The 27,195-nt window shown below is 41.8% G+C and overlaps 1 protein-coding gene across 5 annotated transcripts in view; it reads left to right on the forward strand.

The window, feature by feature from the left end:
• The window catches only part of FYB1 (FYN binding protein 1), a 133,196-nt gene that overhangs the window by 32,533 nt on the left and 73,468 nt on the right, over window positions 1-27,195 (forward strand). For 4 of the 5 annotated variants that reach the window (XM_037530099.2, XM_054688128.1, XM_054688125.1 and 1 more), the window contains exon 2: window positions 17,497-18,646. In XM_037530099.2, coding sequence (XP_037385996.1) covers window positions 17,497-18,646 — 1,150 coding nt within the window. Of the gene's footprint in view, window positions 1-1,483; window positions 1,630-17,496; window positions 18,647-27,195 lie in introns of those variants that run through there. The other variant, XM_054688126.1, reaches the window with a different exon arrangement.

Consider the following 27,195-nt stretch of genomic DNA (forward strand, 5'->3'; position numbering starts at 1 on the left):
GAGACAGAGTGGGGAACAGAACAGGCAGACTGACTGAAATACACTGCTGAGGGAGCAGCGGGTGGGACAGGAGAGGTCTGCTGCACCATGTTGATATCTCCCTGGCTGGCCGGGATTGAACCCACACTGCAGAGGCTGCAAACAGCTTCACAGTGTGGCACTCAACTGCCTGTGCCACCAGGGAGGCCCACTTGTGGAAATTTTTCCATCCTATGTGAGATGAAAGCACCATTTTGGTTTGTTGTTATGTGAAATCACACTAGTTTTTAAATTTCCCTATTTTTTTATACACTCATTTTCATTTCAAACCTTCAGAAAAGCTTGAACGGTAATACAGCAAACAACTATATCCCCTTCACCTAGATCCCCCAATAATTCATAATTAAATTAATTAAAGTAATAAGTTGCACAGATCACTACATTCATTCCTAAAAATTTCAGTATACATCTCTTTTTTGGGGCATAAGAAGAGCTGGGATATAGGCCAGAAGTGCAGGGGAGGGTGTATGTGAGAGAATTCATCAGAGACAGAGAAGAGAGAAGAACAGGCAGATGGACTGAAATACACTGCTGAGGGGAGCAGGGGGCGAGACAGGAGAGGTCTTCTGTGCCATGTGAGTCAGTTCCCTGGCCAGGGATTGAACTCATGCTGCAGAGGCTGTCGATAGCTTCATAGTGCTGAGACTTAACCCCTTGTGCCACCAGGGAGTTCCTTTCAGCGTATATATTTGAAAAATAAGGATATAGTCCATGTTAACCATAATACCATTATCATACCTAAGAAAAGTAACTATATCTTTATCATTTTAATTGCCCATATTAAAACTTCTCCAATTACCCCAAATTATTTCATGTGTATCACATCCCCAGGACTTAACTTATTTTATAATTGGTAATTTGTAGTTCTTGACCCCCTTCACCCATTTGCCCCATCCCCAGTGTCCCTTCCTCTCTGGCAACCACCATCCTGTTCTATTAGTGGAATTTGAATTGCTTTTTTTTTATATAAAGATTTATTTTTATTTATTTATACAAGCACTGGGTACAGTCAGAAGCGCGGGAGGGTGAGAGAATTCACCAGAGCCAGAGTGGGGAGCAGAGCAGGCAGAAGGACCAAAGTACGCTGCTGAGGGGAGCAGCGGGCGGCAGGAGAGGTCTGCGCACCTTGTGGGACCCTCCTCTGGTGGCCAGGGTGCAGCCGGGGTTCGAACCTGCACCGCAGAGGCTGCGGGCAGCTTCGCAACCCAGCGCTCAATGGCTGCGCCACTGGGGAGGCCCTTGAATTGCTTTTTGGTTAGTTTTTAGAGTCCACGTAAAAGTGAAATCATGCAGTACTTGTCTTGCTCTGTTTGGTCTAATACCCTCTAGGTCCATCCAAATAGTGGCAAACAACAAGATTTGATTCTTTTTCGTGACTGAGAAATACAATGGAATATTACTCAATCATAAACCTTTTTTTTCCCTGAAGGGTTGGAGAGTCACTAAAGAACATTAAGCAAACATGATCCAGCTCAACATAGGAAGATCATATTTGACAGCTTTGAGAAGGGAATAGAGGCAGAGCAATACCACAAGTAACAACTACTGTTCAAGAGGAAGGAAGTGATGAAATAGCACACCAGGGAGGAGGTCAGTCTGCATGCAGAAACTATTTGGGAGGTAAAAGCAGCAGGACACACGGATGAGGTGTGCGCGTGAGAGGGAATCTGATGCTGGTTCTTGGCTCGTATTTCAGGCTCGTGTGAATACATGACTGCAGGATAGCCAAGTGAAAATGTCCCTTACCTCCCTGGTCAGAGTCTCAGAACTGAGCACATTGACCCCAGAGAGGGGATGTCCTAGGTGATATGGGACAAAGTGTGGTGAGAAGATAGGCTTTGAACCAGACAGAGGACTTGGCTGCGCTTGCATGCAAATGAAGGAACTTGTTGACCCAATGCATGGTTTGGGGTTCAGCCAAACTGGAGGGATCACTGTGGTTTTGTTAAAAGACACACCTGTGCCTTTTGCCTACTCCCAGTACTATGAGTCTCTCTCCTCTACTTACTGTGCTCTCCTGAATAGAGTGCATACACCAGAAGCAGGGTTCATGATAACTTGCTGGTTATGAGGAGAAATTGTTAGAAATAGTTTGTTTTTAAATGTTATCTTTTATTTTCTGTTTTTGTTTATATTTTATAATGGATAAAGTATATTCGCAAAATAAATATGTGTGTGCGTATAGATAGAGGTTCACTGATAACTAACCACGTATTAGGGGTACATATTCAAATGTATTTTACTTCTATCTACATACAATCAAAATCTACAGTGGCCATTCTTCTGCATCACAGTAACTCAGACAGGAGAATCAAGAAGGAGCAGTGGGCATGGGGACGTGGTTCCTATATACCCGCTTCTCAAAGCCTGCTAACCTCTCTCCAAGCATTGAGTCTGCTGATAGATCCCCCAGCAGGATCCCCTGGGAGCTGCTCCCTTATACCTTTTCTTAATTTGAATGTATTTCTAGAGTCTTACAAGCTCAGAGTTGGAAAAATCTTTACTGTTGCCCAGCTAGGCTTGGTTGTGTTTTGCTTTCCTGAGAAGCAAAAAGAAAGATCAGGTCAGAGGCAGGAAGCTGGGGTCAGAGGACGGTAGGGTGGAGAAAAGTCACCTGTTTTCACACTGTAAATAAAAGCCAGTCCTGCACCTCCCAGGTTGCGATGTTTCTCTGACTTGTGTGTAGGAGTTTTGCTAAGAAGAAGGGGGAAGAAGCTGTTAAAATCAAAGAAAATAAGCAGAAACTCTTTCTTGGCTTCTCTCCTACATGATCCATTTTCATCCTAATTACCAATGTGTCTGAGCATGGGGGGGCTCTGACAGCAAGCAGTGAGCTCACTCTAGGAATATACACCTTGGGTGGCCTGTGATCTGTATATGATTGGCTTAAAGACAGTGCTCTTGACAGCCAGGCACATGTCAGCAGGCACTGGTGTGGATCATGTGTGCTTGTCTGCTGCTCATTAGTCTGGAGCAGTGGCAAGCCTGGGTTCGCCTGCCAAATGCACGCCCTGGCTGAGCCAGCAGAAGGTGGAAGCCCGCCCCATCTGTCTTCATACCACACCCAGATCCTCTTAGGAAAGGAAGCCATCAGGATTGTGTGAAAGCCTAACTCAAGGCCAACTCATTCTCCTCCCAAACACATTAGAGATGTGTTTTCTTGATAAGTCACAGGAGTCTTTCAATGGCACAGCAGGGCAGGAGTATCCAAGGAGCCAGATCACCTCTCCATGGAAGAGGGCTGGATTGGCCGTTGGTTTCGTGTCATTTATTCCTTTATGAACTGGAATGTTAGCAATTGAAGGGAAATAACTGTCATAGTTGCTAACGCATAAGAACAATTATAAATATTTTGTTTAGAGACCAGGAAAGCAAACAAGCATATAAACAGGTCAACACCACAAGGTAGAAATTACATTGGCCAGATAGAGCTAGTGCAAGATTTTTTTAAGCTGGGGCAAAGGTAAAGATGAGATAGGAATAATAGAAGTATTTGTCTGGCTTATCAAGACAGCAATTTTGATATACTAAGTAGGTACTGATACAGGGGGTAAAGAGCTACGTAAGCTAACCTCCTCCATCCTACCTGGTGGCGCAGGTGGTTGAGTGCCACACTGTGAAGCTGTCCGCAGTCTCTGCAGTGAGGGTTCGATGCCGGCCAGCCAGCGAGAATCCCACATGGCACAGCAGACCTCTCCTGTCTTGCCCGCTGCTCCCCTCAGCAGTGTATTTCATCATTCTGCCTGTTCTGTTTCCCGTTGCTGAGGGGAGCAGGGGCATTGATTGGGGAAAGAAGAAACAAGCAATCCTAAGTCCAACTAGGATTCCTTCATGACCCAAGATCAAGTGCTCCATGTGAGATGAAGTCCTCCTTGACTCTTCTGCCCCCACACAGAAGTAATTGCCCTATCCCGCACCTTTCATAGCCCTCGTTCACACCTCAAGGTTAGGAACCATCAAGGGTATTGCAGTTGGTGTGTGGTATCTGTTTCTTTAGTGGGTATAATATAAGTTTGGGGCCTCCCCGGTGGCGCAGCGGTTGAGCGCTGGGTTGCGAAGCTGCCCGCAGCCTCTGCAGGGCCGGTTCAATCCCCGGCCGCCGGGCAAGGGTCCCACATGGCGCGCAGACCTCTCCTGCCGCCCGCTGCTCCCCTCAGCAGTGTACTTCGGTCCTTCTGCCTGCTCTGCTCCCCACTCTGGCTCTTGTGAATTCTCTCACACTCCCGCGCTTCTGACTGTACCCAGTGCTTGTATAAATAAATAAATCTTAAAAATATATATATATATATATATAAGTTTTTTTGCTGTAAAAGAGACCCAACATAAAACTAACTTTAAAAAATCAATATTTCTTCTCTGTCTTCCTTCCCCATCCTCATAACCTTCCAACACAATCCAGGAATGATGGAGTTGCTTCCTGGTGCCAGGGTGCAAGCTCTTTCTGTCCTCTAGCTGTGCCATCCCTAGAACACTGCTCTGGGTCTTTCTGAACAGAAGACTCAGGCGCAGCATCATTCCAGCCAGCAGAAGAGAAAGCAAGAGGGGCCCCAGTTCAAGCGCACTAACCAGAGGCAGAAATCACTTCTGTTTTGATCCTTGTGGGCTAAACTTAGTCAAACAGCTTCCTTCAGTGGCAAGAGGGATCATAAAATGTTCTGGTCTGTGAAGCTTATGATTGGCTAAAAAATAAGAATTCTCTTACTATAGAACAGGTATTGGCTTTTTCTGCAAAGGGTCCAACAGTAACTATTCTAGGTGATGCGTCATCTTTGTCATGTACTGTTATTATTGTTCTTCTTTTTGTTTTTATACCATTCTTTGAAAATACAAAAGCCATCCTTAGCTTGAGAATTAATAATCCATAGTCTAAATTTGACAGTTGGGCCATAGTTTGCCAATGCCTGCTGTGAAAGAAGGGGCAATTTTCCAGGCACAAAGTGGCAACCTCTGCATGGCATCGACAAGATTATAAACTAATAAGAGAAAGACCCTTGCCTCACTGATCTTCTGAGCCCTGGCACAGGGCTTGGACCACATGTTAGAAGCTTAATGTGCATGGTGGATGGATGAGCGAAGGAAGGAGTGATACAAGTAGATAGGGGAGGTCAATTTAACAACCCCAGTTTGTTAAAATCCCATTTAGTACCAATGACAGGCTCTTAATTACCATTTTAAAGAAAATGATAGTTTCAAGAAAAGTCTAAGAGCAGACAAGAGGGAATCTATTGGAGTTTCCACCATGGGAACACCCCTTCAGTTCATACAGTCAAGCACCCCACTCTACCAACCAACCACAGATTCCTCATAGTGCAGTGAATTTTCCTAAGGTACAGGCTCTCCTCAGCCTCCATGGCAGGTGCACAGTCCCATTGCAGGTAGATTACAGACAAGAGGCCTCCAGGGGCTGCAGAGCTGCCCTGGTGCTGAGGGCACAGCAGGAGAGAACTGTTTTTGCCTTTTTATATATCACATGCTTGGTGAGAATGTCAGCAGAAGTGTCCGGGCTGAATCGACATTTTTTAGTTCTCCTCTTTTTCCTTCTTCTTACTCAATATCCTGAAGACATAATAAAACTTTCTCGTCCAAATCAGCCTGATGGGGAAAGATGGGGCAGGCCTCTAGGCTTCCACATGGCGTCCCCCTGCCAGGCACCAGAAAGTGCTTCAGTTCTTGAAGTCTGTGTGTACAGCAGACGCAACAGCCAAAAGTGAGGGGCTCTGGCCCCAGGATGACCCAATAAAGAGGCCATCCTCACATCTCATGCTGCAACAGTCAGGTAACAGCTTTGCGCCCCGGCTTCTTCTTTGAAATAAACATGCCATCTTTCTTTTTTTTTTTAAAGATTCATTTATTTATACAAGCACTGGGTACAGTCAGAAGCGCAGGAGGGTGAGAGAATTCACCAGAGTCAGAGTGGGGAACAGAACAGGCAGACTGATGAAATACACTGCTGAGGGGAGCAGCGGGCGGCAGGAGAGGTCGAGTGCCATGTGGGACGCTCACGGGGTGGCCGGGGATCAAACCGGTGCTGCAGAGGCTGCTGGCAGCTTCGCAACCCAGCGCTCAACCGCTGCGCCACAAGGGAGGCCCCTAAACATGCCATCTTTTACAGCAGGAAAGGGTGCCACTTTGCAATTCTGGCAGCACAGGCTGTGCCAACAGGAATAGCTGAAGTACAGGTGTGTTCTATTGGAAAGAGCTGAAGAGGTGAGCATCAGACACTACTCAGTCTAACTGTAGGCAGTGGGCAAAGGCATGTAAGAAAAGGCATCTATCACTTGCTGTTTTGTAGCTTCTCAAGAGGAACAACTGGAGAAAATGACCTGTCTTTAAAGGCATAAAGGCACCCATCTCTTCGGAAATTATTTGAAAGGCTCAAATCCATGTTGCCTGCTTGTCCTTTTCATCCATTTTTTAGCTAGAAATGGGCTTCAAATGCTGCCCAGCTCCTGCCTGAATCCAGAGGACTTGGAGCTCAGTAAAGCTGGTTTCTAGTGAAATTCTACACCCCTAAAGTGAAGGCTGCCTCATGCAACAGTCACACTGACACCTAGTGGTCCAAAGGTTAAGCGCAAGCAATGACGGGCTTTTTCAAGCCTTATTATGCTTTAAAACCAAAAAAATCACATTTTCAACCAATATTATCCCATGTTAACCAAAGAGAGGTCAGGGGAAGTAGGCAGAATCTTTCACTTGTCTAAGGTGTTAGCAGGGCTGCCTCTAAGTCACCATTTCCAAGAACAAGAATGTAGCAGCAGTGGACCCATATATATATGATTGACACATATATAATATATATACACACATTGTATTTTTTATATATTTATATATGTTTAATATATATTTATAAATATGTTTTTGTATATTTATACATAATGTGTGTATCACATTTTGTTTATCCATTCCTTTACCAGTGACACTTATATTGCTTCTACCTTAGCTGTATTGTATTTGTTTTTTTAGATTTACTTTTCAAAAAAATCTGCTTTTTTATTTTTTTAAGATTTATTTATTTGTGCATACAAGAACTGAGGTACAGACCAGAGGTATGGGAAGTGAGAGGATTCACCAGAGACAGAGTAGGGAACAGAACAGGCAGATTGACAGAAATATACTGCTGAAGGGAGCAGTGGGGGAGTCAGGAGAGGTCTGCTGCACCATGTGGGTAGCTCCCTGGTGGGGGTCGAACTTATGCTTCAGTGGCTGCAGATAGCTTCATGTGCTGATGCTTAACCCCTTGAGCCACCAGAGAGGCCCCCAATAGCTATTCTTTTTTGGTCTGCACGCCATGTGGGACCCTCGCTGGTGGCTGGGGATCAAACCGGCACTGCAGAGGGTGCGGGCAGCTTTGCAGCCCAGAGCTCAACCACTGCGCCACCAGGGGAGGCCCCAATAACTCTTCTTTTAAAACAAAGTTCATGTGTAAAGCCATCTGGACCTGGGCATTTGTTTTGGGGAAGATATTTTATTACTGTTTCAATGTCCATGGTTGTGAAAACTTTGTTCAATTCATTTGTTTTACTCTGGTTAATCTTGGTAGACTGTATTGATCAAAAAATTATCCATTTCTTCAGAGGTTTCTTTCCCCTTTCAGATTGCCTGTGATGTTGCTGATTCAGTGAGAATGTTTGGCCTTGAGTTCTGTCTTGTTTGTTCTATCTCCTTGTCATCTCAGACCTGCTGTGACTACAGCCAAGGGTAGAACAAATATTAATCTATGGGCTGCAGTGACTAAGGATTCTTGGACAGAAGGTCAATTACTAGAGTAATGTGTGTATACTAGAGAATAATGTGTGAACTGTGAATTTTAATGAAAATAGTAACTATACAAGAAAGATAGTCAGGATTCCTATGGTGTGTTGGAAAAATCTAGGTTTAGCTCTCTTTCTAGCATGTGCTTGAACTTTTCTTTCTATATCAATAAGAAGTAACCAGATTTTGATAGGATCAAGTGGCTATTACATGTGAATTTTTGATTTAAAATGTAATTATTAGTTCTAATACTAAACTTAGAGTGTGCATGGTGTGGGGGTGTTGAGGATGTTTGTATCCTGAGTAAGTGATATTTACTAAGGCATAGACTTTTAGCTAGAATATGGCAAAGAGCCTCATACTGGAGCTAACGCATAAGTAAGGAGTTGCCACAACTCTCAGGAGAAAATGAAGGAATACATGAATGAATGGATACATGAGAATTTGAAGTTGCTGTGGGCATGAAGCACCTTGGAGCAGAGGGATGTTGGGTGTTGAGAGCAGGATACACACCACAGAAATCTTGAGAGTGAGAACATCACAATTTTAATGAGAAAAGTAAAGAACTTCACAATGACAAAGGTGAGAAAAGTTGCTCATCTCACAGCAGAATCTTGTTACTGTGACTTATAAGAAGAGAACAAGTGGAGTAAGAAGTGTGAGGTGACTATTTAATTCTGATTGCTAATATTAAATGCATTTTTTCCCAAAGTTCAGAAGAAGAGCGGTGATGGGAACAGGGTCAGAGAAGAGAGGGGAAGTGAGGGAAAGAAGTGTACATTGTCATATTCTGTAGAGTGAGGGTTCAAAATATTATCCATCTCTGTTGTAGAATCTTCCAGAATTCTGGTTTTTACTTTCTTCACATCACACTCTGAATCCACCACTGAGTAGCAGCTGCCATCTGTCTTGATTAGTCTGTTGATGCCTCCCTCTTCTAAGCAATTCTCTTAACACAGATCTTTTCACATGCAGGAAAGGAAGTCTCAAGAAAACCCCACAGAGGGCCCCACCCCTCCACCCTCACCCCACACCTTGCAGAACATAGACTTTCAGTTTCTAATTTGTTGTCAAGTACAAAAAAGGGGTTCACTGCCCAGGCTTGTGTGTATGTGTGTTTATAATTGTTGGGAGAGATGTGGAGGCTAATGGGAGGAAAGGAAGCATAATATATTTTTTTTTTCTCCACAGATACTCAAATAGTATCTTTTTCAGCCATCAAAAATATTTCTTTCAAATTTCATGTTTTTAACACAGTGAGTTTTATTTTGCTGGTTTATGCCATTTACATATAAAAAGTAGAATAGCCATAAGAAAAATAGATAAAAGTACGATCTCTTTACACTGTACAGTTGGAGGTACAGAAAAGATGAAAGGACTTATAACATTTCCATTAAATATTATCTAAGCTCTAAGTAAGCCACCAGTAAGGTATCTATAAAAACACTGCAAGTTTCTGTAAGGTCACTGTCCAAAGCAAAGGTAAATGTCCTAGCTGTTCTCTAATTTGGCATATTTAGTTAATGCAGGCTAACTGAATTATATCCAAAGAAAATATAAGCTACATTGCTGTAAAAACTATATGAATTAGAATAACAAAAAAAAGGTTACCAGACTGTTTTTCTATATTATCTACATCCGACTATCCCTTCTCTAATGCTATCACCCTTCCATTGGCATCAAGACTTCAAAAACTTATAGCACTATGAACTTCAGATATGCATTAAAAAGTTATAGTTAACTTCCTTATCCATTTATATTTAAGCTATGTATAGGACATGGCCAAGTCCAAACTGTATTTGTACAGGAGCTCTTTGGCAGGAAAATCAAGAAGAGAAGTTTTAAAGGTTCTCATTTAGAAGATACAGGTGATTTTCAAGTCCTGGCCTTTAAAGAGGTTTCCCAAAAGCCAAACTGGTTCATATACCTTGAGAACCCAAGACATCACAGCATTTGGGAGGTGGGCCATCATCATGTACACTTTACCACTTGCTGAACTGTCTTGCTTCCCCTGCTTCAATTGACCTGGAACAGAGAGTACAGGAGGAATAAGTAAAGGGTCAAAATAGCCGGTGCCTGGATGATACACAGTTACGCTTAGAGAGGTGTCAGGCCAGCCTCCTAAGGAAACCTCATTCACCTGTGTTGAGGAAAGTCAAGCACACAATTCCCAGACAGACCCCATACAGCTGGGTGGTTTCTTGTTACGCCGTTACACCTCACAACCCAAGGGACAGGGTCACAACAGACCTGGCTGCTGGGTTTGTCTGCTGTTCTCCACCTTCATGAGTCACCGAGAAAGTTGCAAAGGGTTATCACAAGTAGGGTTGCTGCCACTGCTTCCGCCACCAGCTCCTCCTACCTGTGCCCAGTCTGCAACAGTCCGCTCTTGCCCCAAGAACTCAATTTGTGGTGAGAGGCATGTTCCCACATCCTGTAGAAGAGGGGCCTGATCTCCCCTCCAGACACACAGCACAGCTAACTGGAATCCATCACAGCCCATTTGCAATGAAATGGGGATTCTGTCAGACAGAGAGTTCTTATGATTAGATTTATGACTGGGGTTTAACATTCTTTAAGAAGCTAAGGAAATATTTCTCCAACTATCATCTGTGTGATCCATCATAGTGAAACTCAAGTAAATTAAGCTCATCAGCCAGGGTGTTTAATCCATTAAGGAAATGTATGGAAAGAAATGGGCCAGGCATTAGGGAGACATTTCTTAGTGTTTCTCTTTGCAGGTGATGGGGTGCAGGGTTGGGGGGATGCTATTTTTGAAGAAGAAAGTAAAACTAGGTCCCTGCTTTTACATCCCATTGGAGACATTGAGTGTACATGTAAAGTCCATACATTGTGGAGGGTTTTTTTCTTTTAAAGATTTATTTATTTATACAAGCACTGGGTACAGTCAGAAGTGCGGGAGGGTGAGAGAAATCACCAGAGCCAGAGTAGGCAGACTGACGAAGTACACTGCTGAGGGGGAGCAGCGGGTGGCAGGAGAGGTCTGTGGGCCATGTGGGACCCTCTCCCAGTGGCCGTGGATCGAACCGGCGCTGCAGAGGCTGCGGGCATCTTCGCAACCCAGCGCTCAACCACTGCACCACCAGGGAAGGTCCATACACTGTGGTTTCTTAAATACCTAAATATTTAGACATTGTTAATGGAGATGAAAAAAGGTTTACTTTGGCTTCCTTAGCTATCGTGGAGCTGGCTATATACCATCTTATAAAGGCTTTTATCACAAGTACTGTATTTTCAGCCAACTTCCTTTAACTCTCCCTTTACAACTGAAGGCAATTAGAGTAGCTTTATTAATTTCTGAAAATAAAGGTTTTTGAAATTTATTTTCAAATTAGAACAATGTCCTTCTCTGTTTGTTGCATGTGAAGTCTCTTTAGAGAGAAAAAAGACAACCTACTGTGTATGTATGTACACACCTGCACACATGTGTGCAGGTGTGTATTGGGAATGAGTGGGGGGCTCAGTTGTGGGCAATATGTCTGTTATTTAACCTGAGCGATATAAACCGTGCGGTTGAATACCATTGTTCTAGTTAAGTGTGTTCAGTACCATTCAGTTCCATTCACCAGCCTGCTTCCCACCTGAAGGATAGCAAATTTATTTGACTAACAGATAAACATTGTGTCTCACTGTCTTTTTGTGTGTTTTTTTGTTTGTTTGTTTTTTTGTTTTTTGTTTTCTGTCTTTTTGTTATATCTTCTGGTCAATCTTTGGTTGCATGGCTGCTAAATATAAGAATCTGAAATGTAACCCAACAAGCTGGATTCTCCCTGCTGCCCTCCCCTGCCTGCTCCCTCCTCCACTTGCCCTGGCTGTGGTCTCTAAAGCCCTGGGCAAAACCCAGGCTGGCTTTCTGGAGGATTTTCCCTTTACATACCTACCTCCTCGTAGCATCCTGTATCTTCTGATGCAGCTACACCAGGGGTCCTATTCTGGCCAGTGACAGTGAAGCCAGGAATGAATTTTCTTATTTGAGAAGAACCAGCAATTCACACCAAATAAATCACGGGTAATGACATGTCACTTCAAAATAAAAGAATTATAAAAAGAAACCCATACACAGTAAAACAGCTTCACAGCACTGTGCTGTGAATGACAAAAGGGGAGGGGGGTGGGAGAGAGCATGAAGGCAATCTGGGTAAGCTATTATTATTTACTCCCTCATGATTAAAAGCGTTGATGCAATAAAGTAAGACCATCTTTTCCATGGGCACTATCTAGAGAACAGCATTCATAAGAGTGATTCATTCTCCTCTTACTTTAATTGCAAGAGTGACACAAACACATTTCAGAAAGTGAAATTAGGCTTTAGAGTAATTTTATTTTTTTTAAAGGTTTATTTATTTATACAAGAACTGGGGTACAAGCCAGAGGCTCAGGAGAGTGAGAGAATTCACCAGAGACAGATCGGGGAACAGAACAGGCTGACAGACCAAAAACACTGCTGAGGGGAGCAGTTGTTAAGACAGGAGAGGCCTGCTGTGCCATGTGGGTAGCTCCCTGGCCTGCCGGGGTTCACTGCAGAGGCTGCGGACAGCTTCACAGCACTGCACTTAACCCTCTGAGCCACCGGGGAGGCCCTACAGAGTTATTTTAAATTCAGTAGCTACCCACTATTCATGGATATTCTGTTTCTTTTTCACTTTACAAAATCAAACTTTACAAAGGTGAGACTATCAACAGCATGGTACCTTAAAAACAATCTCTAGTTATGGCCTTTTTGTATCATCTAGTTAATGTACAGTATTTATTGGTTAAGAGCATGTTCTATTCAAAAAGATGAAAAGCAGATTCTCTGGAAAGGTGTTTTCAATATATCAGACACAATAGGATTAACTCTCAGTGGTGTTCCTTAACATCAGCAGAATTCTTTGTTGTCCTGTGCATTGTGGGATATGTAGCATAATCCTGCTGTCATATATATATATACACACACACAAGTATGTATAAATACATATATGTATATATGTACACACATATGTATATGTAATCTGTTTTTAAAAAGATCTAGAAAATACTGTGCACTCATATGGACCATTGACAAAAGATAAAGGCAGAATTATTATTGAAAATATTAACCACTGAGATTGCATAGGTACCAACCAACCAAAATGGTTGCTGAACTACAGTCAGCTGTATTGTTTGTGTCAACTGAATATCGGGTAGAAAAATGATGCAGAGCAAAGATTCTCATTTGTGCCAAAACTGGGGTCAGGGAGAATATGTGTATGTGAATGTGTCTGCTTATTTTTATATATTTGAATATGCATGGTTTAGAATTATACAAAATAAACTGATAACAGCTGTTGTCTCTTCTGAGGAAGTGACTAAGTTCACCGTGTACTTTATTATTTCAAGCAGCTCAGTTTTGAAAGTATAAGGGAACTATTAATTATCCCAGAACAAGAGGCATAAATACATACTAGACTGGTGAGTTAATATACGATCACCCTTGAAATGGGGCACTAATGTTAGAAGTTTCAAAGCTTGGAGCAGTTTCCCTAATTCTATCATTCAATGATATGTTGCTCCTACCCTTCTTGTTTGTTTGTGTGTTTGTTTTCAAAAGGGCTCTAGAAAATGGAGTGGATATTCAATCTGTAATGAAATCAGGATGAAGACTGTCAAGAAATTTTTTGTATCGTTTTTGCTTTATTTCATCATTAAAGAAGAAATATAGATATTAAGGTAAAGGCAGAATCTGGGTGTGGAGAATTTTATCTAATAAACATCTTTATAATTGTACTAAAAAATCTCAAGAACCTCTGAAGCTAAGCTCTCTGTAGAGTTCAAGTTATTGATTTGCCAGACATGTTTGTAAAACTCAGATGCGACTGTTTCTTCAAAGTTTCTTACTTATTCTTGCCTTGTCTTTGAACATTCAGTGAAAGTTTCGGCATGAGTAAACCAAATTCAAACACAATTAACTCTGAGATGTTATCTGGTAGTGTATGTGTTCCAACCACCTTGATATAAAATTAAGACAAATCATTAGAAACGATACTACATGGACTAGGGAATTAGAAGAGATGATGATGGCAGGTAATCACCAGATGTTTATCTCATGCAATTCTTTACCAGTGAACTCTACATACATTAGACCAATTAATCCTTAATTAAAAAATACCTTGTGAGAAATAAGTATGAGTAGTGTTCTCATTTTATATATGAAGAAAAAAAATTGAATCTTAGAGAGGTTAAGCAACTGCTAGATCACATAACTAGTAAGTGGCAAAGTCAAGGTCAAGCCCAAGTCAGTGTTCCCTGTCCTGTTAGTCCTGACCTGTGCTACCTCTACAGCTCTATGATTGTCCGTTCCACTTCCAAGTCAAACATGTCTCTATTTTCTAAAGTAAAACCAGGACGTGGAGTTTGACTGTGGGTGAGTGTTGTCATGGTTTTCTCCCTTAAAATCCAACATGTAAAGTTTGGGTAATGAAATAAGATGTCTCTTAAATCTTTTGGTTTCTGTTCCCTCCCCAGTGCAGTGAGAAAGGTAAACCAGATGATGTCGAAGACTTCAGGAGCTTTATGAAAACAGAACACCTCCCTTCGTTACAGGAATTTTTTTTTTGAGTACCTTACAAACACTAATTGTTGGCTCTTCCTAATGGTTCTGTGCACAGGATTATTATTCCCTTGATAGTGGTGTTTAAACTAAGGCCCAGGGGACGTGTGTACGTACGTAACCTAAATCAGATCACTACTGGACTCAAACCTGGAGTCTTGTTTCCAACTCTGTGTTCTATCCACTCAGTTATGCAGACTCTTGTTATAAACCTAAGAAACATTATAGATTTAGAATACAAATTACAAATATAAGTCTCAAACATCAGAGATCTTCCATGGAGACCTACTTCTACAGGGGAAGCAAATTTCTGTCTCAGCTGTTTCTTTCTGCTTCTTGTGTTGAGCTTTGAGTCCTCTGTAGCTATGCTCTCCACGGAGGCCTAAGAGAAGACACCTCTTTTTCTATTCTCTCCCCAACACCCAAGCTGTCCTCACCATCATCCCACCTTTTGAGGCTACTTGAGGATTTGAGGAAATCATGGGGATGAAAATGGGGTCAAGGAAGGCAAGCTGAAAAAAAGCATGTTTTCCATAACTCAGATATAGTGTCATAAATTAGAGGAGCAAAATTCAAGCTAGAAAATGCATCTCTTATCTGGTTTTCTCCTTCTGCCTAAATTCTTTACTACCATCCTACAAATATATATGCCCTATAGTTTGGTAAAGAATAAACTCTGGTTAAGGACATCATTTCTTTTCAAAACCCCTCTTCAGAGTATTCAGCTCAGAGTTAACTCTTTTACATTCCCCAAATGTAAATTAAAACCCTGAGAGTGCTAGGCACTGGTCCAGGAATTGTGGGGATACCAAGAGGAATGAGGCATAGGAGCCCAAGACAGACCTGAGCCTATTCCCTATGCTCACAGTTCCTGCCCCACAGGCCTTGAACATGCTACTTAATGTTTCTGGTAATAACAATGTCCACATACTGAACCCATGCTGTGGGCCAGGCATGCGCTTTATAAATTCCATTGCTAACACACATGACAATTATGATGGCTAAGATTTATTACCCCATTTTATAGATTATACTACTGAGGTCTTTAATTAGTAAACTAGGGTTCAAACCAAATTCCCATACACTTTCTATGATGTCCTCTTGCAGTTTCAACCTCACTTTCCTGTCCTGTGAAATGGAGTTAGATAATTCCTTTCTCTGAAAGGATGAAATGGGGTCATAGAGAAAACGTGTGGTTCACAATCAAGCACATGTATTTATACAATAAAAGCCCATTCCTGTTATTATAAAAGAAAATAACATAAGGGCATGTAGAAGCGCCTAAAGTGCTACATGAAGTAAGAGGAAGGAGCAAATCTTCCTAATTGGACAGTGGTTTTGTGGTATTGAAGCAGATCTTGAAAAGTGGAGTATGTGTGGGTGTGTGGCAATAGTAGATGGGGATGAGAAGTAAGGAAACATTTTCTAGATGAATTTTAAAGTACAAAAATAGGGGCCTCCCCTGGTGGCGCAGGCGGTTGAATGCAGCGCTGTGAAGCTGTCCACACCCTCTGCAGCTTCTGTTCGATCCCCGCCAGCTGGCGAGGGTCCCACATGGCACAGCAGACCTCTCCTGTCTCGCCCGCTGCTCCCCTCAGCAGTGTATTTCATCTGTCTGCCTGTTCTGTTCCCCGCTCTGGCTCTGGTGAATCTTCTCACCCTCCCGCTCATCTGGCCTGTACCCTGGTTCTTGTATAAAATAAATAAATAAATCTTAAAAAAAAAAAAAAAAGACTCAACCTATGACGCTATTAGCAGCCACTGCAGCACGAGTTCAATCCCTGGCCAGAGAGGTACCCACATAGCGCAGCAGACCTCTCCTGACTTGCCCGCTGCTCCCCTCAGCAGTGTACTTCAGTCTGCCTGTTCTGTTCCCCATTCTATCTCTGGTGAATCCTCTCCCCTTCCTGCGCATCTGGCCTGTACCCTGGTTCTTGTATAAATAAATAAATAAAATCTTAAAAAACAAAAAACCCTGTCTTAAAAATAAAGTACAAAAATGAAATTTGTCATGGCCCCACATGTTTTCAGTAATTTTTTTCAAAGCTTCAGATATTAAAGCTTCAAATATTGCTAAAGGAACTAGAAAATTTAAACTCCTTGCTTTTGAGAGAAAGAACAATCACATCATGAATTCTTCAACATTAAATTGGATTGTAGTCACAGAGAGAGGGGCTGCCTGCCATCCTAACTAATACCCTAGTCTAACTAATACCTAGCTAACTAATACCCTACTCTAACTAATACCTAACTAACTAATACCCTACTCTAACTAATACCCAACTCTGCAGCAGGACTTGAGATGAAATGATAAATGTCATTATAGAAGAGACAAGACTAGCAAAACCAAAAGACTGAAATTCAGGCTTCCCAGACAGTCCATGTTCCTTCCTTATCCAGTCTCCTTTGTGCCCCAGACAGTGTCCCTTGGAACTAGTTTTGAAAGTGAGCATACTCTGCCTGCTAGTCTGCTTCCAGTTGAATCATCAGCACCAAATATTTAAAAAGAAATAGAAAAACTCATTACTTGGGTATGAAATGAATTTTTCTGCTACAGGTTCCTATAGCAAATAGACCTTAAATGTGGATGGGAAAAAGAACACTCCTATAAACCACCAAGATGCTAAACATGGCCGTGCTGTATAAAGCTTACAACCTAAATTTACAGGAGAACTTACTTTCATTTTTTAAGTACAGTTCCTGTGTAAGAATCTTGATTGTAAAATATAGAAGTCCTTTTTTAGTCACTTTCATGTTTTTCAGGTAAAATAAAACCAAGTTCAGAATAAATCAAGGAGCTAGAGAAGCAGGAAAGGGATGAGTGATTACTTACACAAAAGTCACAAAAGTCTGCAAGTCAGTCAAGGTAACCAAAAAACAAAAACGACAAAAAAAAAAAAAAAAAAAAAACCAAAATAATGCACCACAAGAGCGCTTCCCCTTCAAAGAAACTCTCACAACTTATTTTGCCATAGAGGAAGATAAATGTTACAATATCTCTCTAGCCAATCAGCATCACTGCAGGCCTCAAACCAGGAAGCCCTTTAATGTGTTGTATTTTAAACTGTGCAAGTAACTTCTGACTCTCAGCCAGTTTTTGTTCCCTATGCTTGTAGGATGGGAAAGCAGATGTAAAGTCTCTCATGGCGAAGTTTAACACAGGGGGCAACTTGACAGATGAGGCCTCCTTCAGCAACCGGCCCTTCAAAGTCACAGGGCAAAACTCACCTTCAGGAGTACAAGCTAAAAAGAATTTATTCAACAACCAAGGAAATGCCAGCCCTCCCACAGGACCTAGCAATGTACCTAGATTTGGGTCCCCAAAACCACCGTTGGGGGTGAAGCCTTCTTCTGACGAAAAACCTGACAAGGAGCCCAAACCACCATTTCCAAAGCCAGCTGGAGTGGGCCAACGATTTGGGGCTCCAGCAAACTCAGCCACCAGAGACCCTGAGGTGAAAGCAGGATTTCTGAAACCTACAGGCCCCAAGCCCATCAACTTGCCCAAAGAAGATTCCAAACCTGTATTTCCTCGGCCTCTTGGGAATAAGCCTCCGCTGCAAGGGATAAACCAAGACCATGATGTAAGGCCTCTAGGCCAGAAGCCCAGGTCTAATCCTCCAAGCCAGGAAAATGAACAGAATCAAGTGTTTCCAAAGTTGGCTGGGGTTAAAGGCAAGTTTACTGCAGCCACACAAGAACATGAGGCCAAGACCCCAAAACCTGCCTTTGGTCAGAAGCCATCCCAGGGTATAGATGATTCCCATGTGGAGGAGAGCCCCACTAAGAATGCACAGAAAGGACCCCCAGGTTCCTTGGGACCCAAGTTCAAAACTGGCCCTTTAAAACCAGCAAGAGAAGACTCAGAAAATAAAGACCATGGAGGTGAGACCTCAGGTTCTCCTTTTCCTGGAGTAGTTCTGAAATCAACTACAAACAGAGGAGGCCCAGGCCTCCCCAAAAATGTCGAAGAAAAGAAAGAAGACAGGAAGATAGATGCTGCTAAGAACATCTTCCTGAGCAAAGTGAATCAGGAAGAGTTGCCTCCTGGGCCGCCTCCTGCCAAGTTCACTAAGACCCCTTCTAAGCTGACAATAGGAGGGCCCTGGGGCCACAGCCAAGAAAAGGAAAAGGGAGACAAGAGCCCGGCCACCCCTAAGCAGAAGCCATTGCCCCCCCTGTTCACCTTGGGCCCGCCACCACCGAAACCCAACAGACCACCAAATGTTGACCTTTCGAGATTCCGAAAAGCTGCAGCTGGAAATGGTGAGCTATTTTCTTCTTTGCTATTCACTATGCTTTGTTGCACAGCAGAGGGTGTTTGAGCTACTGGGGGACAGTTGTAACAGGAAGGTTCCTATCCCTGGCACTCCTATATATTTGTTGACTTTTCTTTAATATCTTTCCTCCTTTGACATGGGAGGTACAAGAAGGTAGAAGACCTCAATCCTATATAGTCATTCTGGGAGAAAATGTCTTCGTAGGCTGGTTTTGGGGGTCGAAGGAAATATATCTATTCGGTCAATGTGTAGTTTTGCTTAATAATAAACATTTCATAAATGTCCTTAGTTAGGTTTCTTTTCTTTTGAATGAGACTGAGTTGTTAATACCATAAAGTAGAAAGATAAGCAAACCTCTAAGTCAGTGGTTCTCAAACTAGGGCAGTTTTGCTGCCCAGAGGACATGTGGCAATGTCTGAAGACACTTTTGATGGTCACAGCTGAAGTGTGCTACTGGCATGTAGTTGATAGAAAGAAGCAGGGACACTGCTGTAGACCCTACAGTGCTCAGCCCTGCTTGGTCCAAAATGTCAAAATTACATAAGTTGAAAAGCTCCCCTCCATCTGATTTTAAATGTCCTCAAACTTGTCATATATTTCCAGAGCACAATATTCAAGTAAGAGATGAATAGAACTCTTGTAAAATGACACTATCTGTTTTATATTTTAGCTATTTTCCATTTCTCAGTGAAAGTTTCCTGAATTTTCTGATTCATGAAGCAGTACATAACTAGGAAAATAAACCAGACAAAGGAAACATATTTTTCTGGGCAAAAGGTTTAGTTCAGGTGTGTGTGTGTGTGTGTGTGTGTGTGTGTGTGTGTATGTTTTAACCAGAAGTGTTATCACACTATTATGGCAATGCTGTAATTTGATATTCAATGATTTAATAAAGATTTCTAGCACTATATAGTGAACAGAGAAGCTCACTGAATATAAAATATATAATATTGTAACATGTAATAATGCCTGAAATAATTAGTATTTTAGGCAGATAATGTGTAACTGTTGTGTATTATAAGGGGGGTAAGGATACTGACAAGTGACCACTTCATTATTAGATGTAGTTTTCTAATATACATGGTCTAGTTAAAAACATCATAGGTATAAATATTGGTATTCTCTTTTAGCTCTATAAGAGCATCTTGCTATATGCCATCTTCCTGAGAAAAGGATTTCTTGGCATTGATAAACAGACCACATGATCAAATCTCCTATTAATCTATTATGTAGAGAGCAAGTTTGGAATGAGTCCACCACCATTCTTCTTCCAAAAAGATTCAGTCTTGTTACACTTCGTAATTCCTTACTGTCACCTTCTCCTTTTAAAACTGGTCTGTAACTCAGAACTGTCATTTTTAAAAAGGAACTCAAAGATCCTTTATATTTCCCTTTTGCATACCCGCCCCGCAACATACCTTCCCACTGCTCAGTTGCCCCAAGACATAGTTCAGATTTGAAATCCTCTCCTCAGTGTATTCTACTTCCAATCTCTGATTCCTCAAGATATAATTCCAAATGGATCCTGTTACTCTTAATCCATCTCTTCCCAAAAAATCAAAGCTCAATTCTTCTGAATTAAAACTCACTTCATGGCCTCCCTAGTGGTGCAAGGGGTTAAGCACCGCACTATGAAGCAATCCGCAGCCTCTGTAGCATGAGTTCGATCCCTGGCCGGCCAGGGAGTAACACACATGGCGAAGAAGACCTCTCCTGTCTCGCCTGCTGCTTCCCTCAGCAGTGTGTTTCAATCAGTCTGCCTGTTCTGCTCCCCATTCTGTCTGTGGTGAATTCTCTCACCCCCCACATCTCTGGCCTGTACCCTAGCTCTTGTATGCATAAATAAATAAGTCTTTAAAAAAAAACTCACTTCAGATTGTTATCAAGATAAAGGAATCTGATTCATAGTTTTAAATCCTGAATAACTTCCTTTTAAAGTATTCACATTTTTAAAGCATTTAATTTTTTAAAAGATTTATTTTTTTATGCATAGAAGAACTGGGGTACAGGCCAGAGGTGTGGAGGCTGAGAGAATTCACCAGAGAGAGAGTGGGAAGCAGAACAGGCAGACTGAGAAATACACTGCTGAGGGGAGCAGCGAGCAAGTCAGGAGAGGTCTGCTGTGCCAGGGTTTCTCCCTGGCCAGCCGGGGATTGAAATTGTGCTGTAGGGGCTGCAATAGCTTCGCAGTGCTGTGCTTTACCCCTTGTGCCACCAGGGAGGTCCCTAAAGCATTCAATTTTTAAACTGAATTTTTTTAAGTAGAAATTACATCTGACTCAAAAACAGCAATTATAAAATGATATACAGTGAAAAGCCACCTTTAGTCCTTGTCTTCCCAGGCTTTGTTTCACAATAACCATTCTTGTGAATCTCCAGGCCTATCTAAAGTTTTGTTATGTTTGCACAAGTAAATATAATAGCAATCTTGCTAGCTTTATTCAAGAAGTAGAATACTGTATATAATATTCTAGTTGTTGCTTAAAAAAAAGCATTAATCCTATATATCTTTCCATATTTTAACAAGAGATAATTGATTATTTTTTAGAGCTGTGTAATATTCCAATAAACGGAAGATTCATCTAATTGATTTAACAATTTTTGTTGTATACAAACTTTTGCTATTAGATCATATAAAAACAAGAAGAAGGAATCATGCAACAGAAAATAATCTTGTAAATGTAATAAAAAGTATTTGTTTTCTGAACACAGAATATTTAATTGTCAGGTCTCCTGATCCTATCACTGCTATTTTTCCCAAACCATGCTATAAATACTGTCATTTAGCATTCAATTAAAGAAGGTTAAAACTATATCAGAATTACAAAGTATATAGTGCTCAAACTAATGTTTCAGTTAATAACTCTATAGTTTTCCAGAACTCTAAAACAATTTTCTTAGCCTTCTGATTCCTTCTGATTTCTCAAACTCTCTACCTTTAGCATGTTTGTCTAATATATTAGCCATTAAAAATATTTATCATGGGGCCTCCCCGGTGGCGCAGCGGTTGAGTGCTGGGTTGCAAAGCTGCTAGCAGCCTCTGCAGCGCCGGTTCGATCCCCGGCCACCGGCGAGGGTCCCACATGGTGCGCAGACCTCTCCAGCCGCCCACTGCTCCCCTCAGCAGTGTATTTCATCGGTCTGCCTGTTCTGCTCCCCACTCTGGCTCTGGTGAATCCTCCAACCCTCCCACACTCTGACTGTACCCAGTGCTTGTATAAATAAATAAATAAATCTTTAAAAAAAAAAGATTAAAAAAAATTTATCATGTGTTGAGGATTAGTTATATAGCAGATACACTCAGCCCTGTTATTCCTCCCAAGAACCTAATGAAATAGGAAATCTATGCAGAAACTCAAGCCTAGAGGGGTTAGGCTGCTTGCACAAAGCCACAGTGCAATCAAGCAGGGGGAAGCTGATGCTCACTTCTCAGGGATTCCAAAGTCCATGTCCCCTTTCCAGCCCTCCCTGCTGGGCTGCCTCTCTTAAACCACAGGGCATAATGAGATAATAAATCAAGCATAAGTTCAACCCAAAAATCTCCTTCCTCTCCTTTTCTGTACTTTGGTTAAAACATGTCATCATCCTCATTATTACAAATAATAAAATAATATATTTATATAATGTATAAAACTGAGACCAGTCTGCTTACCATTATTTATTTAGAGTACAGGGATAATGTAATTCCTGTTAGTTGCTCAAATTTGTCCTCTCACCAAAATCTATTTAATCTAAATTTAGTATTAATACTGTCTGCAGCTTAGCAATTGCTTTAGTGCAAATATAACCTCTGCCAATAGACTTGCACCCAATTGAAGGGAGTTGGGATGCAAAATGTATATATTACACAAGGTCTATGTTGTCGATCTATTCAGTTTATTCAGTCAACCATGAATTTCAGTAAATCATGTTGCTTTTCTGAAAATGCCTTAAAAGCTAATAACTTTTAATTTCCAGAACCATTTAAACTTGTGAAAGCCTAAGTTTAAGTTTTACAAAAAAAAAAAAAAAAAAAATCAGAGAGATCAAAATTTCTCTGAACAAACCTCTTCTCTGGTTCCTGTTGGTTCCCAGAGCAGTGGTGAAAGACTTCCTCTGAAGCAAGCCTGTGTGCTTTCCCAGCAAGCTTGGGCTGTTAAGAGCCTTGGGTGTTGTTTTGCACTTAAGAGCTAGTTTTAACTAAAACTTCTGGGAAATACTCAGTCCATTCCTTTTTCTACTTGTCTTCTTAATACAGAGAAACAAAGATGTGTTATTCTACACTCCACTGAAGAACGATCAATTAGGCATCTTGACAACTGAAGGGGTAAAGCCAGGGTCATAGAGGGTGTTAGGCAAAGGCAAATGGGTGCACTGACCCCTCCTTATCTGAGTGTCACATTAAATAATCAGGCCTACAGCAATTTGCAACCAAAGCAATTTGCAACCAAAAGGTGTTTGGATTATTTCACTGATAAGTAACTTATTTCTTGGAAGGGGCAAGATTTTCCTTACAGACCTGAGGCTAATGCATTTCTAGTTTCCTTCACTCTCATTTGCATGCATTGTTTTACAATTACTTTGTTAGATATTTATATATTGAAAGGCATTTCAAATCCATGTGAATTGCTCCTACCCACAACCCAATCATTAATAGAAAAAGGATTTTGTGCTTTAACACTTTTAAGAATTGGAGGGTGAATGGACTCTTTACAGCAGAATTTCTGCAAGCATTGATATGTTTCATGCCCTTAGAATCTGAGAACAAAGTCCCTAAAAAGCAGATCCCAGGACACTCTGAGACATTTCACAAACTGGACAGTTTCAGGATGGAAAAGCTTAGAGATAAGGCTCTATGGAACACAGAATGGGACTGGTTGAACAAAATGGTGTTTCAGCTTCAGGTGGCTACATGGCTCTCCATTTGCTGTTGTGCTTTTGTTACAGGGAAGGGGAGAAGTATACCCCTGAACCCCCAAACCTACTGGCTCTAAATAGGTTCTGCCATCTGCTGCATCAAGACAAAACATACTCTAATGCATAAGACCTTTAATAGAAAGGAACATTAATACAATTAGTGTGCAATAAAGAGAAGACAATACAGTTTCCAGTTAAAGCACCTGGAATTACCCATCCCCTCATGGGTAAATACCCAGCCAAACAGGGCATTTTGTGGCAGAGCCTGAAAGTCGGCCACAAGCCTAACGCACCTCCTGGTGGAGACCGTAGGACAGGGGCAGAAATGTCCAGACAAGTCTGGAAGGAAATGGGCAAAATCAAAATTAAGATAAAAGCTACCACTGTCAGCCTCTCCATGGGTCTCCTCGCCCACATCTGTTTCATCCTGTCTAAGACCAAGAAGCAAGTGCTGTTTATTCACATGTGCCTCCTCCAGGTCTCCTTGTTGCTCTCTATCCTTCTTCCTTCTCCAGTCTCCTCTCCAGCTTCTTCTCTCCTCTCCACTCAGCTCCACCATCCCTTGGGTGGGGAAGGGAACTTGGAACCTCTCCTTTGACTGGGGACCACTCGGTTGCACCTTCAGATGCTACAGGTACCAGCTGTGTGCCTTGTGATTGGTGTCCCCTCTTACTTTACTCCAGCCTGACCCATTCTACTTCACTCACCCTGCTGGGAAAGCAATTTCCCATGGGCTCCCTTCTATCCAGGTTGAAATGTCTGAGGAACCACTTACTGTTAATTGAGCAGCCTACCCAAGTTTGAGTCCATAAGAGAAATGCCTCCAAAGAGTCTCCCTTTTTTTAAGTGCTCAAGTGCCTCATCAACCCTTAGGAGTTTCCTCTTCATTTCTCTTGAGTTCTAAACTCTCTTCAGTTCTTCTAAATTACACCATCTCCTTAGTCTAACCCCTGTTTTCTTGAGCAACCTGTTCCTTGCTGTATCATCTCAAAAGCATCCTTTGCCATTTTATTTTATCCAACGTCAACACCAGTTTTATGAACGACTACATGTTTTTTATTTTTATATTCTAATATTTAAATTAACTATCATGTCTGAAGTCAGCCTGAATTTCCCTCTTTGAAAATGATTTGCTTTTCTATCTAGATTTCAAAAGAAACATATCTTTAAATTTTAAAAACTGAGCCAAAATGTCTATCATTCATTCTATCCTCAATATCTTCTTAGATCTTCAGTATCTTCTGCATATTTTCTCTTAGAGATTTTCTGTTCAATATATATAGTGTCATGCCATTTCTCTTGACCTACTTGCTGGATGACAAATGCATTTACTTGTTTTAATCCAGTGTGATGAGTTTGTCTTTTTCTCCAGATGCAGTCTGAATTGAGTCATGCTTTTAGTCCACTCTTCTGTGGAGGGGGGATAGTTACAAGACAGTCCTTTCCAGGGGCCTGGATGCTATTTCAATCTCTGAATATCTCAGCCAGTGTTCTCTAGCAGGGCAAGGCCAAGGCTGGTGGCTCATCCCCCTTCTGACTCGTGTGATCATGGTATGGTGTTTGGGATCTTCACGCTAGAAGCTTCTCCTTGAACTTTCCCAGGCTGCTTACTTACTCCTGAGCCCACTTCTCTACCTGAAGTGTAATAAGGGGAAGTTACAGGCTTTTCTAGAATTACCATCTTCCCAACTATTGCTTCTGGACTCAGGGAGGAGGTAGGAAACTTCATTTGCTTCCTGTGGCACCACAATCTTTGTTCCTTACATACCAATTTTTGAATTTTATCAGGTTATGTTCTTTGTCTGCATGGTGGTGATTAGTGAGTTTAGGATAATGTTTATCTTGCTTATTTTTATTTTTTTCTATGATCTCTCTCTCTCTTTTTTTAAAGATTTATTTATTTATTTACACAAGCACTGGGTACAGTCAGAAGCGTGGGAGGGTGAGAGAATTCAGCAGAGTCAGAGCAGGGAACAGAATGGGCAGACTGACGAAATACACAATACACTGCTGTGGGGAGCAGCAGACTCAGCAGGAGAGGTCGGCGTGCCATGTGGGACCCTTCCTGGCAGCCAGGGATCGAACTGGCACTGCAGAGGCTGCGGGCAGCTTCTTAGCCCAGCGCTCCACCGCTATGCCACCAGGGGAGGCCCTGCTAATTTTGTTTTTGTCACTTTATTTGAATGTTGGAGTAGGGACAACTTAGTGGCCCCTTCCCTCATTATTTAATACTAATTGAGTATTTCAATTATAGCCCAGGGGTTATATTTCCAAGCAAACCATCAAGTCACAAGGCAGGCAGGAAGCTACTTCCGTGAACTTAGTGCCCACTGAGTCTTATTTTACCTCCTCTGGAGTCTGCTCATTGGTCAAGGATACTTGCACCTCCAGCCCCTCCCCAAGTCTACTATGCTGAGGAGTCTTCTAAAACTATCAAGGTAGGACAAGGAGAAGAGCTAGCCCCCCGAGGGGGACTTCACCTCTGGCTTGATAGGTTGATTGAGTCTGACCTCTGCTAACTTGCAAATTCCCTGAGAGCAGTTAGATTTTAAGTCTTTATCAGCTTGTTGGTTTCTACTTAGATTAGGAGAGGGGTAGAATACCGGACAGAAAAATAAGCCAGAGAATGAAAGAACTACTGGACCTGACCTATGAGAAAAGCAAATTTCCTCCAAAGCATAAGTCATTCTACCGTTGAAAAGTCCCCTCAGCACATTTAGGTTCTTAGTTCCTTGCTTGGTGCCCAATTTGACTTTCTTTCTTTTTTTTTTTTTTTTTAAAGATTTATTTGTTTTTATACAACAACCAGGGTACAGGCCAGATGTGCGGGAGGGTGAGAAGATTCACCAGAGACAGATTGGGGAACAGAGCAGGCAGACTGACGAAATACACTGCTGAGGGGAGCAGCGGGTGAGTCAGGGGAGGTCTGCCGCACCATGTGGGACCCTCGCCAGCTGGCTGGGATCGAACCAGCGCTGCAGAGGCTGCGCACAGCTTCACAGTATGGCGCTCAACCACCTGTGCCACCAGGGGAGGCCCCCCAATTTGACTTTCAATATTCTTTGCAGTCACTATTCTCCAGTACCAGCTGGTCTTTATTTTTACTCGTCAGTCTTTTATATTATATATTGTTATATTATTTGGGGAGTACATCTTCACACTTCCATATGTGCACACAACTAATCTTTTTTTTTTTCTAAAGATTTATTTATTTATGCATACAAGAACCAGGATACAGGTCAGAGGTATGGGGGGGTGGGGGTGGGTGAGAAGATTCACCAGAGACAGAGTGGGGAACAAAACAGGCAGACTGACTGCAATACACTGCTGAGGGGAGCAGCGGTGAGTAAGGAGAGGTCTGCTGTGCCACACCCAACTAATCTTTAAAGTTAATTTTAGCATATCGGTATCAACTGATATCATTTAATTTACAGAGGAATGTTTCCTTACATTCCCATATGTTATTCACCATACTTAGAGTAAGTATAAGTTCTTAGTTATGGGAAGAGAAATTTCTGTAAAACCCAGCTTATAGCAATACGCATGTTTTTTTACCCTGTTGTAATAATTCTTCCTGTCATCAAAAGGCAGAAGTTGGTATGTTTTTAAGCTGCTTACAAAGGAAAATGTGTAAACATT

Source organism: Talpa occidentalis, unplaced genomic scaffold (genome assembly GCF_014898055.3).
Source record: "Talpa occidentalis isolate TD23 unplaced genomic scaffold, MPIMG_talOcc4v2.1 talOcc4.6, whole genome shotgun sequence".
NCBI classification, from domain to species: domain Eukaryota; kingdom Metazoa; phylum Chordata; class Mammalia; order Eulipotyphla; family Talpidae; genus Talpa; species Talpa occidentalis.